This window comes from Sesamum indicum, linkage group LG12, assembly GCF_000512975.1.
Source record: "Sesamum indicum cultivar Zhongzhi No. 13 linkage group LG12, S_indicum_v1.0, whole genome shotgun sequence".
Taxonomy (NCBI): domain Eukaryota; kingdom Viridiplantae; phylum Streptophyta; class Magnoliopsida; order Lamiales; family Pedaliaceae; genus Sesamum; species Sesamum indicum.
The window spans coordinates 942,392-959,716 of record NC_026156.1 but is presented as its reverse complement, the minus strand read 5'-3'; the positions used below and the strand labels follow the sequence as shown (position 1 = coordinate 959,716).

The window sequence follows — 17,325 nt, the reverse complement described above, 5'->3', positions numbered from 1 at the left end:
AATGGAAAAGCAAAAGAAGCTCGTGGTTCATCACCAGAATAGAGAACATATGAAAAGGAAACTAGGTCCTCAATTGGGCTTTATAAATTAAAAAATTAAGTAGAGTGGAATTAGGACACTAGTCAAGTCAGTCGATGAATCTTGAAATGAGATACGGCCCACAGTAATCAAAGGAAACTGGGTGATAACCAATAGCAGATTTAGTTAGAAAATCTCTCTTTCACCTGAACACAGAAAATGTTATAGGATTTCTATGAAGTGCTCAGTGACAAACAGCTTTTGCTGAAATTGTTAGTCACTTATGCCACCAGTAGACATATCCATGATAGTTAGTTTTGATAGGCTTCCTTCATTAGCCAATGCTTTAGGAAATCTAATACTCTTTAGCATCTGTATGCTTCATATCATCTATGCACTTCCATCACTGGTCACACGAAAAGAGAAGACCGGTCAAAGGGAATGATTTCCTCATGTTATTTTCCAGTCGAAACTGAGTTTAAATCACACCCACTCCTGAACAAGGAATGCAAAATACTTAATTTCTCGAGCAGTATAAGCCAGAACAACAGATGATGATCAACAAGTTTATCCATGTGCATACTACATTTGTCTCTTTTCACCCCCTTGTTAAGAAAGCACTACACAACCAACAATTCTACTGTATCCTTGGTCACTGAGAAATGCTGCAATTGCCCATTAATGAGGGATTCATCATAAAACACATAACAAAATAACATTGATGGCATTCGCTGTCCTGTCATTTGCTTTCAGAAAATCTGCTTGAAGAGACGCAATGTTTTCTTAACTAGTATAATTGACATTAGAACTAAGGAAATATCTTATACTCTTCTAAGCCAGCTGCCTTTGCACTTTCTTTTGCCTTTATATCCCGTAATACATTTATTTTCTTAAGAGTAATTAACTATAGTTCATAATTGCACTTAGAGTGGTAGTCACTCGCCGCAGCTATCTATCTTTTGGGGACAGAAGTAGTATACAATAACAGAGGCATTCAACATCAAGATCTACCTTCCATATTTCCTTCTAGCATGGTGAGGGCGCATTGCTTTCATGTAAACATTTGCCAGCCAAAAACTCTCTTATTTTTTGTAATTTTGAGTTGCCAAACTGCAATAAAGGTCAAGAAAAACCAAATAGTTACTGAAAAAGAAAATTTATATACAGAAATTTCATAAGGAAGTTTATGAACATTAAAGTGAAATTGAGCTATTTGGAATAACTCTCAGTTATATAGTCTTTTTTATCAAACTAAACAAAATAAAATCATGGCGAGATGGATAATAGGAACATCCTGTTTTGTTACGGCGATGGAGTTTCACAACAATGACGGTCTAGGCCATCTGGCAAGCAAGAGAAAACAGTAACATCCAGCTATGGCGTCAAATATTACATATAAAAGATTACATTTGTAATTCAGTAAATTATACCGAAAGAAGAATGATACCTGAGGCAGCAGCAAACTAGGAAAGAATTAAAACAAAATCTCGACCCATTCTATATGGCCTGAGAAAAATACCAACAAATCACAAAGACATAGTAGGAAAAATTTTGTGTTTTCAAGAAATTTAGATCTCATGAGAGGCCAATGATTCCAAACGAATAAAGGCACATAGATTAGGATCATATCATATAGGAGGAATGTACATTGAATAGAATCAGTGTAAAGGAGCCAAATTGTCGCAAGCACATGCCAATGCCACACCCACAAAAGAATCAACCATACCAACAATATAGATAGTAATTGAATACAATCAACCCTAAATGGGGCCTAAATATTAATTACATATAACTAAACGTAAATGAGGCTTACTTTTTCCACGCATAGGAAGGCCATGCATTACAAACTAAAGAATCAACAGATAAACAAGTCATATAAAGGCTCCCAGGAATATCAACTGAAAGAAATCTTCATAAATGTCAAAGAAGACCAGTCAAGAAATGATTTATAGACAACCACTGACCTAATTTAACCAATTTTTTTTTTCTAAGACTTAGGTGTTTCTTTGTACAAGCATTGGCTATGGAATATATAGCAGATGGCAGGTATAAAAGTGACAAGGCTTTTGCATGCCAGTATTATGATTCTTAGGACACGAGGAACGACTCCTCAGAAGAATGCATAAATTGCAGAAATGGCGATAAATTATCTTAGGGCCCAAGGCCCACGATTATTTGACCATCCTCAAGCATATCTCAAATAAATACAGAAAAAAACTTCAAATAGTCATACCAGTATATATATACATATATAAATCCCAAACCATTGTCACAACATGCAAAAATTATTATATAGGTGGAAGATTATCTCCATGTATCACAATCTATAATTGACCAAATTTGAAAAGTTAGCAGGTGGAACATAGTAACCCCCACAATTATTATCATTTTAGGGGGAAAAGTAGTGCCAAGTGATTTAAAAGGAAAGGCACCAAAGAAAAAAACACATGTAAGCTTAAAAGGCATAGTTAACTAAATGAATTAATGAGGTACTTTATACACTAAAATGCCGCTTTATTGCAGTGGAGATGCAATGTGTTCTTATAAAAAAGATGACAGGAAGGGGAAGCATCCACGTCAACAAATTGATAACATTACCTGGAACCGAAACAGAATTAACTGCTGCCCAAGAAAAATAAGTATAGACATGGTGAGGACTATCTCATAGAATCGCGAAGAGAACCTGCAATATTATTTTGCAGGTAGCAGAAAGTTAGTTCTTGCCACAAATTCGTCGAAAAGCATGTCAAGCAGGAAGCAAGAGGACACCGTGCACCCATGATAAATCTTACAGAGCTCTTTTAGAGTAAAAGCTGCACACTATAAGCAAACATGGGAGCCAAATATAATTTTTTACTCTCCGTAAGATCCTTAATGCAAAGATACAAAAATCAAATTTCTTAATCTATTTTGTGCCATTGCCTCTACACTACGTATATAAATTTGACGTACATCATCCACCATGGTGTGTTTGTACGGCCGAAAGCACATGGATGGGTAAGCAAAGTTCGGTCTTGGCAGCCAACAAATACCAAAATGTGCTTGAATTTGGTATCACTAGAATAAAGAAGGTAAAGAAACATTCATAAAAATCAACAGTGCCTTGTACTAGTGATATTTTTATTTCCGAAAAAGCCAAATGGACTTGGAAATATTTGAGAAGCCAGCAGACTGAAGGAGTAACTACAACAACAAATAGAGACAGAAGGAGCTTGTACCTATAAGAGGTAACAAAATCATAGATTTCATAATCTATTTAAATCCTAGCAGAAAAATTTTGCATTAGTAAGGACCTCGTCATAACGAATCCCATGCAAATTATGGCTTATGAATGTGTAACTCCAATTAGCGTTCCAACAGAAATACATTTCAAAGTTTCAATAAGCTCATCTAAGTAGAACTTCGATGTAATTGAATCTTCCTGAAATCAGATGAAAGACCTCACAAGGACTGGATTACAAGTCAATTATTTCCAAAAATTTATGCGAGGAAGGAATGTGGTGGACTTCTATGCATATGAAACAAGTTTTACATAAGTTGCATTTTCCTTTTCCTACAGCTACTAAATTATCAAAAGAAAATCGGATCCAGGTAACAAACTGATCAGAACTAGGTCCTGATAGAAAGTTCTTAAAAGAACTGAAGAACCGCAAATGGTGTTGCCTTTATGCTTCCTTTCTCTTCAGATCAAGAATAGGAAAAAGCAGCACACCGGACTACTTTTAAAACAAAAAAGCTGAGGCCATGTACAATTTCCTTAGGAAAGAAGCCACAAATTTACAGAAAAATTCATTTAGCGTATTAGAAAGTGACATCCACATATATACCCCCAGTTAGTTGTTTCTGTTTGAAGTTTTCAGATTATATTAAAAACAACAGGAATTTGCACATTGTCAACTAAGAGAAGTATGTTTCTAAATAGATACATCAATGGAAGCAACCATAAATTAACTTCAGGTACCGGTGAAGCCTATAGAAATATTCATGTATTCATATGGATAAAGAGTAAAACCACTTAAGTAAAGGTGATGCTAGATAATCGCTTGTCAAGCACATAGAGGTAACAACAGCGTCCTGATGCACTGTATTATCATATGATCAGATGCCCCCACCTTCTTTCGTAACTGGACGTCCTGAAAGATTGTCCAGCAACTGTTGCAGCCACATTCTAGCTGTTTGATCTTCCTAGAAACATTACCATCAGAAGAAACAATCAGAACAGCATCCAATAGTAAAAACACCTTTTATCCTTGCCAAACAACCCACAACAAATATAAAGATAAAAAGTGAGGACATGTCGAAATGACTTGTATGCTAAAAGATACTTACTCGAAGACAATGATCAAATGTGCCATCGGTAAGCCTTTTTGGGAGGAAATTTCTGAGTACCCAGAGACTTCTGCAGGGAAATCGTGATTGGTCTCTTTAATTACATGAATAAATTAGAGTAGAGAGGAAGGCATTGCAGAAACAAACTGATTCCATTAGAATAAGGCAGACCTTCCATCGTCCAAAAAGCGAAGATAACACCTAATGACATGCTTCAAGAGCCGAGTCGAGGGCTGTTCAGCAAGTGAAGCAAGAACATTCTCTAGTGCGTGATTTACAGCAAACACCCGCTCTGGCAAATAACATACATATTGTAAACCCACATCATCCAGCAGAAGTTTTTGCACAATGAATGTTGCAACCTGCCACCAGTAACTAGTTGATCACAAGGACAAGAAGAGCAAGCAATAGGTATGATGATGTTTCTGTGCTCAGATTTAAATGTTTGCACTCATATAACATAATGCGTGTCCACACACAACACGACAATTAGAGTTCACACCATCAAGCACTTAAAACCATTCAGTTACAAGGCATTTCTTAAAAATCATATTCCCACAATACAGCGAAGCTGATATTACATTTGTCTACTATAGATACCACAACAGAGACCAGTAAGCCAGCAAGCAATATTGTGTCCAGCAACATATTGCCTGAACTCTTGTAGTTTAGCTACCACCGTAGAAGTTCTCGTCACTAACGAGACACATTAGCAGTTATGACACCGTAAAACTGGAAAGAAACAGAGAATTAGAGTATGACTTGACATATCATTTTATTCAGTAGCCCTAGTTGAACCATAAAGAATTTGCAGTAATCTTTAGGTACGGGGTCAAAAATCAGATCAACCAGATGGAAAGCAATTGATTTCTAATATATGGACTACCATTAATCATAGGGGAAATGCACAACCCAGAAAAAAATAGACATGCAAACACTCAACTGCTCTCGACAATGCACTTCCAGTCTCCATTGCGCGAAGGCATAGTGGCATTATTTCCGATGAGAGAAGGAAAATGATCACTCTGGTGTCTGGAACCTGGAAACAGAGGAGAGTGGCATCAAAAGAGCATTAAATGCAAAATTAGTTTCACCACAATCATACAATTTTTAGACATTTGGGTAACCAATAATTAAGCTGGCTATATTAGTTCATGTTCCAATCCAATTCTCCTCCTTCCCCACTGACCGGGAACCTACTATGTCTTAGTAACTTTTTTTTAAAATCCAGAAACAACAACTTGAATAAGAAATACCTTCACAAGAGCACCCATGACCCCCAAAGTAGCAAGCCTCAGATACTCAAAAGGCCTGGATTCACCAATTGTGCCGAGAAACACGTACAAATAAAATGGGATGCGTGCTGCAACAGCATTCAGACAAAATTTTAAACCTGTCATCTCTTTAAAGAACCTAAATGAATAGCTTGTGAAGAGAAGTAATTCTCCTGCAGCAGGACTACAAATGGAATAGTAAGTCCAGAAGCAATAAACATACCTTGGGCAAACAAAATCTTTGTGTCTGGGTGAGAGGCAACACACTGCACCAACCACATAATTTAATAATGAAATGAGTATAAGTTTAGGACACTAAGCAGACAATGCTCACTCTACACTTCGCATACAATTGATTATTTCAACCTTTTATAGCAGACAGAATTCTCTTATTTGTATTCGCCTTTGAAGTACAAGAAATTGGGAATAGGATAAAACAAATATATCAAAACACCAAAATGACAGAAATTGGAGGTAAGAATATATATATATATACATATACATATATGGAAAACCACAGTCATCAATCACAATATAAAACATTGGCTAATTCAACCAACATACAGCAAAAAACATGTCGTTGCAGTGTATTTTCTACAAGAAATGCAGCTTTATCAATGAGCAGAAGAGAATTAGACCAGAACAGAGTAGCAATCTACCGCTTAAGGTAATCACCTTCAGCAGTGGAGGATTGAAGTCATTTATTCAAATGCACAGAAAACCTATGCATCGGAAGACATCTTCTGCTTACATAATTTGATCAAGATATATAAGGAATAAGCTAAAAAGATAGTACTCATCACCCTACATGAGCGATGCTGCAGTCATTATCTCAAGTCCTAGGACTACCACCATGAAAGGATATTATGGCTAAATCAGATTTTGAGGGTTGGATGCTACTAATTCTTCAGAGAATCAACTGCAACTACATCATCCTGAAATAATACTTGAATATAAATACTAAATATGAAGTAACATAAACTCAGGACTGGTATCGGACGCCATTTCAGGTGCATCTTAATGTGCTGAAGTCACAGCTCCAGCAAATCGGAACATCATTAATATGCACAAAATCAGTAAGGGCCTCCATGTTCCAAGGATCAATTAGGTGAAAACATTAAAGAAAGGGAAAAAAAGTCAATATAGTACAACAATAACTAGCAGTACAATATGAGTAATTACCAAAGTACTAGAATATTTGAAAAAATTAGGAGCTTTGTAATACATGCAGAAGTTAAGTGATTCAAGAAAAGATTAGATTCATGAAACAGAAATACATAAATCACTTCTTTTCCAGAACATAACAGACACACAGGGGATTGTTTCATTCTATTTTCTAAACTTGTTTCTTGCCCTTTTTCTCCCATCTTTCCACCTCATATCCTGAGTTATCAAGGCAACTCAAGGTGTGTCATATTTACAACCCACAACAACCATCTGCAGCTTGACGGGTCAACACAAAAATCTATGGCTTAGTAGGAATCTACAGAATACAGACACATGTTACATGTTTTATGCTGATTAGGAAAGCAAAAGCGTCAGACCTGAAGTAGTGCAAGAGCATTGCACACCCTGTTGGATTGCTCTGGAGTTAGGGAAGGGGGTGACAGCAATGGATAGACCGACAGCACTTCCTTATGAATATAGAACATAAGTAGCATCAGCCATAAGCAACACATAGCCAATATATGCAAAGCAAGAAAATAGAGGCATAAATTAGAGGAACTTTTAAAGGGGAAAACAAATGGCACAATCTGAAGAGCCTTGCACTACAAAACACAAAAACGACACTATAGAAAATTCGTGAAGTCTATTTTCAATCCGAATCTTAATACATTTCAAATTAAGAGAACAAATGGTTTTCTCTAAGACACAAAAGAAGCAACCAAAAAAAGTACGAACTCCCAACTTTTTTGCTAGATATAAACAATTGATACTTCTCATGGGGACAAGAAATACTAAGCATATCAAGCTCACCACGACGCATTTAGAGAAGAGAAAATAAAGCTAGCACGTTTGAGAAGATAAATGGTAGATAAAGTATTATTCCTTAGAAATTCTGGAAAATGATAAGTTGACAAATATTATCACAAAAACCTCATTACCTGGAGAAGTATAGCTACTGTACCAAAGGAAAACCATAGGAGTGGGGCCAGACCTTGGAATGCTACTCTCTTCTATTAGGAACAGGATGAGAAAGTTTATTAGTCATATACATAGCAGTGGATTGAACCATCTAATGAAAGCGAGTATCTTATTAAGAGTATCCACAGACACAGAAAAAGAGGGGAAACAGAGAGAGAGACAGAGACAGAGACAGAGAGAGAGAGAGAGAGAGAGAGGAAAGACTCAGTAAAACCCAGAAAAACAAAAAATAACAGGTAGTGAAGCCACTTCCAGAATGGTACTTAGGCACTTGATGACAAACGCAATCTGAGTAACATGGGTTATGAAAAATGGGTTATCCAGGAGCTCACTTTAAATACTGATATTATGAAAAATTATACCATTTCGACTTTCTACTCAATCTCTAAAGTACTAAATAATTCACTCAATTAAGACATCAAGGTTCATTTTAGCTCTCATTTTAACTACCCTAAATTAATTCCTTTAACTTATATTCAACATCAAATTATTATCTCAGTCGACAGATAATGTCATATCAAGTGGCTTCTAAAGCTTAGATGATATGTTAGCTAAACTATATCTAGTTGACAAGAAAGACAATCACAAAACTGTTAACTTTTCAAGAAGTAATATGTCTGTCAAATTGCGTCCAACTTAAAATGCATCAAAGAAACCAAACGAATGAGATGATGAATATATGACATTGCTTTGAGGTCTGTTAACAGAAAGAGGTCTAGAGAGATGGCAGTAGGTTTGCTTGGCCTCGACTTTTCATGATTGGATTTAGTGAGAAATGGTAAGAATTCTACCAATATCTAAGACACTCAAGTTTCATTTTCACCAAAAAAAATTTGATATAGGTATAACACCAAGCAAATAAATTTTGCATACATGCAGTGTATTATCAAGAGCAGAAAATGGAAATTAATTGGTTCCAGTAACAAATTACATGCATAAGATAGCTTTTGCACTACAGGAAGAAGTTTTTACTTCAGCAATAGCCCATCAGTGAAGATCCAACTTTGGCCATAATTATGAGAGTGCCGGTGACATTTACCTCTTAGTATATATAATCCAACCACAAAAATTTAGTGAATGTGAATGTAGCATGAAATTGATCTTTAGCATGGCAGGAGCATAAGGATTGAATATCAGTTAAGAATAGTATGCTTCACTTTTTTCCTGAGAAATGAAAGAGAAAAAATATAGACAATACAAATGGTCACAGCCAAACACCTCAACCTTACAGGAACCACTCTATAGAAAAAGCTGTAACGGACTTCACCAATAATTTTGTCGTAGAAAATGTGCATTGTACGGTTTACAGACAAATTGCACTATGATATTTTAAACTTTAATTTATTCCACGGAGTAATAATACTAAAACTAAATGCAAGCCTAAAGATTGGCCATGAAACTAAACACCAGAAGTAATTCAATACCAGATAACGTAAAACAACACCCGTTTTAAAGAAACAAGAACAGAACAAAAAAATCCGGACCATCACAGAGTTACATTTAGACGTAAAATATAACCTTGAGCAGATCAATCAGTAAGAAATATAGACAAAAGCATCGGAATACCCAAAAAATAGATTAAACTAAGCGACAAAAGTGAGACTAAATTTAGGGGGAGAAATTGCAAACCGCGGAGAGTTCAGCAAGCGCGTTTTCGCGGCGATCAGAGTCCAGGAGATCGAGGATGTACTTTTCAATCGAACTCATTCTGCCATCTCCCCGGCGAGGCGGGAGCGGGGGCGGGGGCGGGGGCGGCGACGCTCGGGCTGGACGAAGAGATAGAAGCTCCAACTGAAGCATTGGGGAGAACAGAGACCGGCGAAGCGGTAGCGGGCGGAAGGGGGGAGCGGGAAGTAGAAACGGAAGAGGTGTTGGCGCCATGTAATGGAGGAGATGATGCAGAAGCCTGAGAGGAACTGGAATTTCCACGACTGGTGCCGGCGGCCTTGGATGCAACGGCTTTACCCTTATTCGCCTTGGATGATTTCTTCGCCATTTTTCAGTTCTTTATCTTCTCTTAAGAATTTCGTAACCGGCGTTTTTCTCTCACTCTGGAGTTTGGGGGGTATTTGTCGATGAAAAAGAGGGAAAAAGCCACTGTGCTTCCGTTACAAGTTTGCATTCGGTTGACAGGTGTACTGCTGCATGTCAAGCCCCCTGAAACGTATATTATACCACTCTAGGGCCTGGGCCTCGGCTTTTGAAATTAAATGGCGCCCGATTAAATAGTATGGCCTCCTTCATATATTTTATATTTTGCAAAAAATTCACAACAGCCCATTAAGTACGTAGTTAAAAGAATAATTACACCATCATCTCCTCGAGTTTTGTGTAATTACATATAATCCCCTAATTGGTCCGCAAAACTTTATAAACTATCATTTATTTTCATTTAACAAATAGACCAGATTAGTCAAAATTCACGTAATTTATTGTTATTTACAAAAATATGAATGGAAAATCTATACTCGTCGATTGATTTATTGTATATCAAATAACTTTTTAATGATTAAACTATTTTTATAAAAGTGAAGGTGCATCTCATCGCATGTATTAGTGTGTGTTAAGATGTATGAGAATAGTGTAATTAGAAATAATTTATTTGACCTATAATAAGTCAGTAATAAGTAGATCAGGCTAAAATAGGAATTTCTTTCAATTTTTTTGATAATACCAATTAATTCAATAAATTTTGACTGACATATGAACTTATTTATTGATATAAAACAAATTTAATAAAATTAAATATAATTTTTCAAACTATGAAATAATTATGTATAATTACATAAAATACATGAGATATATGTGTGATTATCCTAATTAAAAATAAAAGGCCAAATTGTATTTTACACCCATATATTTTAAAAATAAGCTAAATGGCCCCTGTGATTTAAAAGATTCTGCATAAAACCCTCTTTTCATTAAAAACTAACGGAAGATGGATTTTACGCGTCGTTAATGCAAAATGGATTGGTTTTTGACAAATTTTGACCCATTTTTGGACTAAATATGAGTATTATACCATTTTGGACTTATAAAATCACACACATTTATTTATTTTCTTGTTTTCATATTGTTTTTGTGATTTTCTTTTTACTTTTTTTCCTTTTAAAAAAATAAATAATTTTATCTTTAAATATATTTTTTTAAATTAAACTACAAAAAATATAAAAATATATATTTATGATTTAAAATTGAATAGTTAAATTAAATATCATAATAAAAAAACTAACTATTTATAATAATTATACATTATTGATTAAATTAAACTAATTATTAATTTAGATATACTTAAATAAATTATATTATTTACTATAAATAGTATGTATATTTAAATTATTATTTTAAGTATTTAAATTTCATTTTATACTTTTTTGAATTATTTTTAAGTTTAAAAAATATGAATTAAAATTTTCAATTTTTTTAAATTAAAATAAAAATATAAAATTTAAAGAAAAAAAATTAGGTCGACCGTCGTTGCCCAAATCTCCCCTAACTGTTGCCTAGAGGAGATCTGGCGACCGTGCTCTGGGCGGCCATGATTATGGTCGCCTAGATTGGGGGGGCAACAGTGACATTAACGTTGCCCTTTATGAAGCAACAGGAGGGTAGGGGCGAGGGAAGGGGGTTTGTTGGGCTGGGCGATGGGGGAAGGGGACAGAGTATGGTGGGGACGGGAGTTTTTTAATTTATTATTATTTTAAATAAATATATTTAAAATTAATTGAATTTATATCATTAACTTTTATAAATCTAACAGTTGAGATGAATTGATCAATTTTCGTATGGAATATTTCTAAAGGACAGAGGGGGGTGGGGGGGGGTTATACCATCTTATGGTAGATTGACGAATTATTTGGCTAAGCTGAATTTGAACTAGAGTAGATATACCAGCGACGAATTTATAGTTCGTCCCCATTAATCGCTCGAGCATCAAACTATGAAGAATCAATTTTAGGCTTATTGGTAATCCATGATCAATTTCCTTCCATAGTACCGTTACCCTAGGGGAATTTGAATCATCGGTACCTCCTTGAGAGAGAGATGTCCTAAACCACTAGAGGATGGGGGCTGACTCGCCTAACTACCCTCATACTATAATGGAATGATACGATTAGATTTGGGGGATCTTTTTATTTTTCGAAATTGTCCAAAATTTTTGATTTGACATTCATATTTATGAATCGTTCATTCGACATTCTCTATATAATATAATAGGAAGGGCATGGCGATCATTTAATAAAAAATTTAACGTTGTTAATGGGTTTTAACGGAGAGTGACAAGTAAATTATGTTTACAAAAACAGAGAGAATATTTTGCTTATTTTTAAAATAAAAGAAAGTTTTTAGCATAATTATTCAAAACACAAGGCGACTTTATATTATTTGGCCAAAAGAAAAACTCAAGATGGACTTTTCTGCATCTCCATTTCACATTCATCGCTCTTATTTCACTTTCAAACTCAAATACATGAGGATTCTGTCTATCAATTCCAATCTTCAATTCATCTCATCGATTTATATAACTTGTTTTGGCTTTCAAACTTTACTTTTAAAATCATCAGTTAATTATTCGTCTTTCTTTCAACAGTTAAAAAAATTGAATTTTTAAGTTATTAAAAAATTATTTTACTTCTAATCATATTAATTAAATATTTGACATTACTAATATTTTATAAGGTTCTTAACATTATTTTATTTAAACATTTTAAGAATTTGCTTTTAAACTAAGATGTAACATCATATAGGTTTAAATAAATAAAAAAAAAAGACATTATAAGACCAGCTACTGTACCAAATGATAACAATAACAAAAAGAGTAGCTACTAAAGTACATTCAAGGTACGTGCATAATTTATATTATTTAATTCAATTATATGAAAGTGGAGAAAAATAAAATAATTAATTGCGCCTCATTAATATTTTTTTAAACTTTTTTATTAAATTTAAATATGCACGAACAAGATATAATTTCTAGAAAATCTAAAGATATTATCAATTTTTTTTTAAATAAAGGTATCTTGAGTAATACACATTTAATCAATTAAAAATATTTTTCCTCATGTCCTCATACTTAATAAATAGTACATATATATAAATATATAAAATTTTTCAAATAAATTTACTTAATTATCCTCATAAATGTAATATCATACATTTATTTTTAGTGAAAAAAAAAAAAAAAACACCAGCCCATCTTGTAAAAATCTAAAGAGGCTGATTTTTCCAAGGGCTCTCTAGTAATTTCAGGAATTATGAGGACGTGGATTGTACTTTACCTCTTAAAAAGGGGCTAAAATACAATTCACATATATTCCTCTAATGTGGGACCCGAATATCCCTCTACTTGAAGTTGCTGATGGAGGATCCGAATTATTTGGCACTTGAAAAACCATCCCATATATCTTCTGTTTTTTAATCAGTTAGAAATTCATCTGGTAGCGGTACGAGAATAAAAAGAGTGGTGAACACCCTGATCCAATAATGGCAGCTCCGGCCCTGGAAGGCGCAGCTGTCACGGCGCTACGGGCGGTGCTGCACCGTGTTCGCCTCGCCGCAGAGAGGTCCGGACGCCGCGCCGACGATGTAAGGGTGGTGGCCGTGAGCAAGACCAAGCCAGTGTCCCTAATCGACCAAGTTTACGACGCGGGGCACCGATGTTTTGGCGAAAACTACGTTCAGGAACTTATAGATAAAGCCCCTCAGGTTCTTTGGTATATCAGGAATTTCGATTGGGATTGAATGTTTGTTGAATTTCTGCTGAACTTTGGGTGTATATTTCGTGTGCAGCTCCCTGAGGACATTGAGTGGCATTTTATCGGGCATTTGCAGAGCAATAAAGTTAAAGCGCTGCTAAGTATGATGAACACCTCATGGACTCCGTTTTCCAATGTTAAGCTGTAGGATAGGAGATATTATTCGGGTTATAAACAACTGTTTTGACGGAAATGCTTTAAATGTTTGTCTTGTTTATCTGCAGCTGCTGTTCCGAACTTGGCCATGGTTGAGGGTGTTGATAATGAGAAGGTAAAATTATTCAAATGCTTTCAGTCAAATAGAGATTCAGGGTTAGGCATCACATGCAACTTTTTTCTCCTTTTCCATAGCTCATCCCAACAAAATTGTTTAAGGCTAACAAAGAAGGTCATTGAATCATCAAATGGTCTTTGAAGACAGCAGTAGAAACATTGTAGTTGAAGTTGCTAATTGTTATGGTGGCAAGACTCAGTAAGCCAAGAAATCACTTTCGTATCATACCTCTCAGTGAAATCAAGAATTTTACATGCTGCCTTCCTCCTTGACTGAATGTTCTTCTACAGTTTCCATATTCCATAAAATGATGAGAAAGCATAATTAAGCACTATCAATAAAAAACTTTAAACTATAACAGCTGAAAATATTTACTTTGGATATAATGAATTATCAATAAGCTGGAATAGCTTGTGATTATATGCTTGGCAGCTCTGGTTGTTTTTGTGGTCGTTATCCCTGCAAAAAATGATCTTCCTTCAAGATTGGTGCTCTTAACTAAAACAAATTTTTTGATGGAGTTCCAAGTTAAATCAATCAAAATGACAGTATTACTGTGTTGTATCTGGTGCGCAGGTCGCCAATAATCTTGATCGTGTAGTTTCAAATATTGGAAGGCAGCCTTTGAAGGTTTTGGTCCAGGTGAACACCAGTGGAGAAGTATGTGAGTAATTAATCTTGTCTCTTTCAATTCCAATAGTCCGTGTAAAAGTTTAGGTTGACCTCTGAGTCACAATAGAAACTTTTGAGTAGTTCAAGCTGGCGCTCCATCTAAAAATTTAATAGTTGATGATGCAGCAGCTTAATCATCATATTGATTGCAGAAATTAATATTTGCTGCAAAGTTTGGCATCTCACTCGTCAACTAGAGCGTAACATGATGAATTGCACATACATGATATACTTGAACAATTTGAGAATAGTCTCTAAATTTGAATAAATTAGTGAATTCTTGTATTTGCGACATGATAATTTCGTGGAAATATAAGTTTAGTTGTCGTGCAGTTCCTTCTCTTTTCTGGATTCGCATGTTAAGTTGCTTATTGTATTGTCTCATATAGACACCAATTCTGATGTGAAATGCAGCGAAATCTGGAATAAATCCATCACAATGTGTAGATCTTGTGAAGCATGTCAAGCTAGGCTGCCCCAATCTTGAGTTTGCTGGATTAATGACAATTGGGATGCCCGACTACACATCAACTCCAGAGAACTTCAAGGTGATTTTGAACATTCCAGACAGGAAGCGACTGGATGTTGATTTTGCTCTCCAAGCACTTTCATATTTTACAACTGTGTGTCATCATGTTACTTAGCTGTTTCTAAGTTGAGATGAGGTAGCTTATATATGCATTCCTTCTTTCTATATAGTCAGGCCTCTGTTCTCTCACTCTTATGCTGAGTGGCTCAGATCTGTTTAGTGATAAACAATTATGCTGGTGTTGTACCTAAGAGTTTCTCATTCTGTTGTTCATGCACTTTGTTTGACAAACGTTCTGAGTACTGATGGATGAATTTCTTTGCCATGCCACAGACTCTATTGAACTGTAGAGCTGAGCTATGCAAGGCACTAGGAATGGCAGAATCTCAGTGTGAGCTGTCAATGGGCATGTCTGGTGACTTTGAACAAGCGGTAAGCCTGGAATTCAGCTTGCCGTATCTGCTTGACTTGTCATATTTTATAAGTTGCAGTTAGTGCTAAATTTATGGTACAGACAGAACCATTAGATGCATAATTTGTATCATGCATTGTATGTGGAAAATTGACCAAAGTAGTTGCAAATGATATGTCTAATGCTATTCCATGTTTTGATTTAAAGTGAAATGAGCTTAAGACTTTGGACGATAGATAAGTCAGATATCATTATCAACTTGCAAGTCATCAGAAGCTAGGTTATGCTTTGGGAAGTTTTTAGAATCAGCAAATAACCTTCTAAATCTTAAACTTGGCAATCTGTTAATACTTCCCAGAATCGACTTAGTTTCATCATTTTGCTTGGTGCAAATTAGACACAATTGTGGGGCCTTGTTTATTTAGAGACAAAATGTATACATTATTCGTATAGCCACTACTACCTGACTGTTCATTTCGTGCCTGCAGATTGAAATGGGCAGCACCAATGTGAGAGTTGGATCAACCATATTTGGACCGAGGGACTACTCGAAGAAGAAATAAGTTCAGTTTTATGTTTGTACAATATGTATGGCTGAGATCTCTTAGTGTCTGATGGTGTAGAACAAGAAACTTATATTGGTTTACTATTATAGTTTAAACGCTAATTGTGTAGAACGCCTTGTATATTTTACAGTGCTACATTTTTGTGGTTGATTAAGTATATTTTGAAGGACTGCTGTTTAATATGTGTGGCATTTCTTGCAAAGAATTCGATGGATTTAGTCAATTTATTCTAAGTTGGAGGGGTGAAAAAATGGTGAACAATATATATATATTTTAACTCCTCAACCTGTTAGAGTGAACAGATAAACTCATAAAATCTTATTTATGAATCTTATAAATTGTTTTAAAATGAAATCACCAAACACTTTTTTAACGTTTTATAGGTTCACCAAAACACCCTCTAAATGAGAACCTAAAAAACCTATGACGATGACTAATGAATTAGTTACATTAAGAGAATACTTTGAAGATAAATTGAATAAGAACCCACTCCGCATTTCTCCAATAAAAAGTGTTTTATTATATACTCATTAGATTATATAAAAAAGTACAAGCAAAATCTTACTTTAATTTTCTTTTTTGTCAGTTGGCTAATAATAAGTGAAAGGGTAAATTATTACAAATATCTCTCATTATTTGAGAATTTTAACGACAATCCAACAACTATCACAATTCATTAATTTTTGTTAGATTTTTTCATCTATGTTTTGTGGTGAAATGATCAAAATGCTTCGTGGACTATGAATTATAATTTTATTTATTTATTTTAAATTAAAATTTTAAATGGACTAAGTAGAATTTTTTTTTCATCCATCTTGTTCGATTTTTTATAACCAAAAAATAGAATTAAGATAAAATTAATAATTTCAAATTTCTATTTTAATTTTACATAATTTTACTGAATATTACCGAGACAACAAAAAATACTTATAATTATACCAAATATAAATAGAGGAGGGGCCATCGCCATACATTCGTAACGAGTCCAATTGGGTGACCACAGAAAGAATTGGGTCTGTTTAATAGAATTATTATGTATTGGGCCAGAAGACTTACCTTATTGAACAAATAAATTTAATAGAATTATTAATATGCATTAAAAACCATTAAATTTAGTTCTGATTTATTAATCTAGATATTGATAAATAATTGGGAAAAATGAAAATTGGCCTTTAAATTAGAATTTTTATCGATGATGGTTTTTTTAATTTAATAAAACTAATATTTTTAAAGTACTTTGTAAAATAATTTGCAATTTTAATTAACTAAATGATATTAAAAAGCACAAAATTCAGAGATTAAATTTTATTAAAACTGTACGACAAATAAATATTGGGCCATCGGATGGGC

The 17,325-nt window shown here is 34.5% G+C and overlaps 1 protein-coding gene and 1 pseudogene across 1 annotated transcript; one reads left to right on the top strand and one right to left on the bottom strand.

Moving 5' to 3' along the window:
* Positions 1–9,896, bottom strand: part of LOC105174886 — a 10,615-nt pseudogene extending 719 nt beyond the window's left edge.
* LOC105174885 (proline synthase co-transcribed bacterial homolog protein-like) lies at positions 13,146–16,157 on the top strand. The gene is made up of 7 exons (XM_011097130.2): positions 13,146–13,472; positions 13,557–13,623; positions 13,747–13,793; positions 14,373–14,460; positions 14,883–15,016; positions 15,331–15,429; positions 15,898–16,157. The coding sequence occupies exons 1-7, from the start codon at positions 13,251–13,253 to the stop codon at positions 15,970–15,972; spliced, it is 732 nt and encodes a 243-aa protein (XP_011095432.1). The 5' UTR covers positions 13,146–13,250; the 3' UTR covers positions 15,973–16,157.

Coding starts and splice junctions, on each gene's coding strand:
- LOC105174885 (XM_011097130.2), top strand. CDS start 13,251: ATGGCAGCTCCGGCCCTGGAAGGCGCAGCTGTCACGGCGCTACGGGCG. Junction 13,624..13,746: donor TAAAGTTAAAGCGCTGCTAA/GTATGATGAACA, acceptor GTTTATCTGCAG/CTGCTGTTCCGAACTTGGCC. Junction 13,794..14,372: donor AGGGTGTTGATAATGAGAAG/GTAAAATTATTC, acceptor TCTGGTGCGCAG/GTCGCCAATAATCTTGATCG.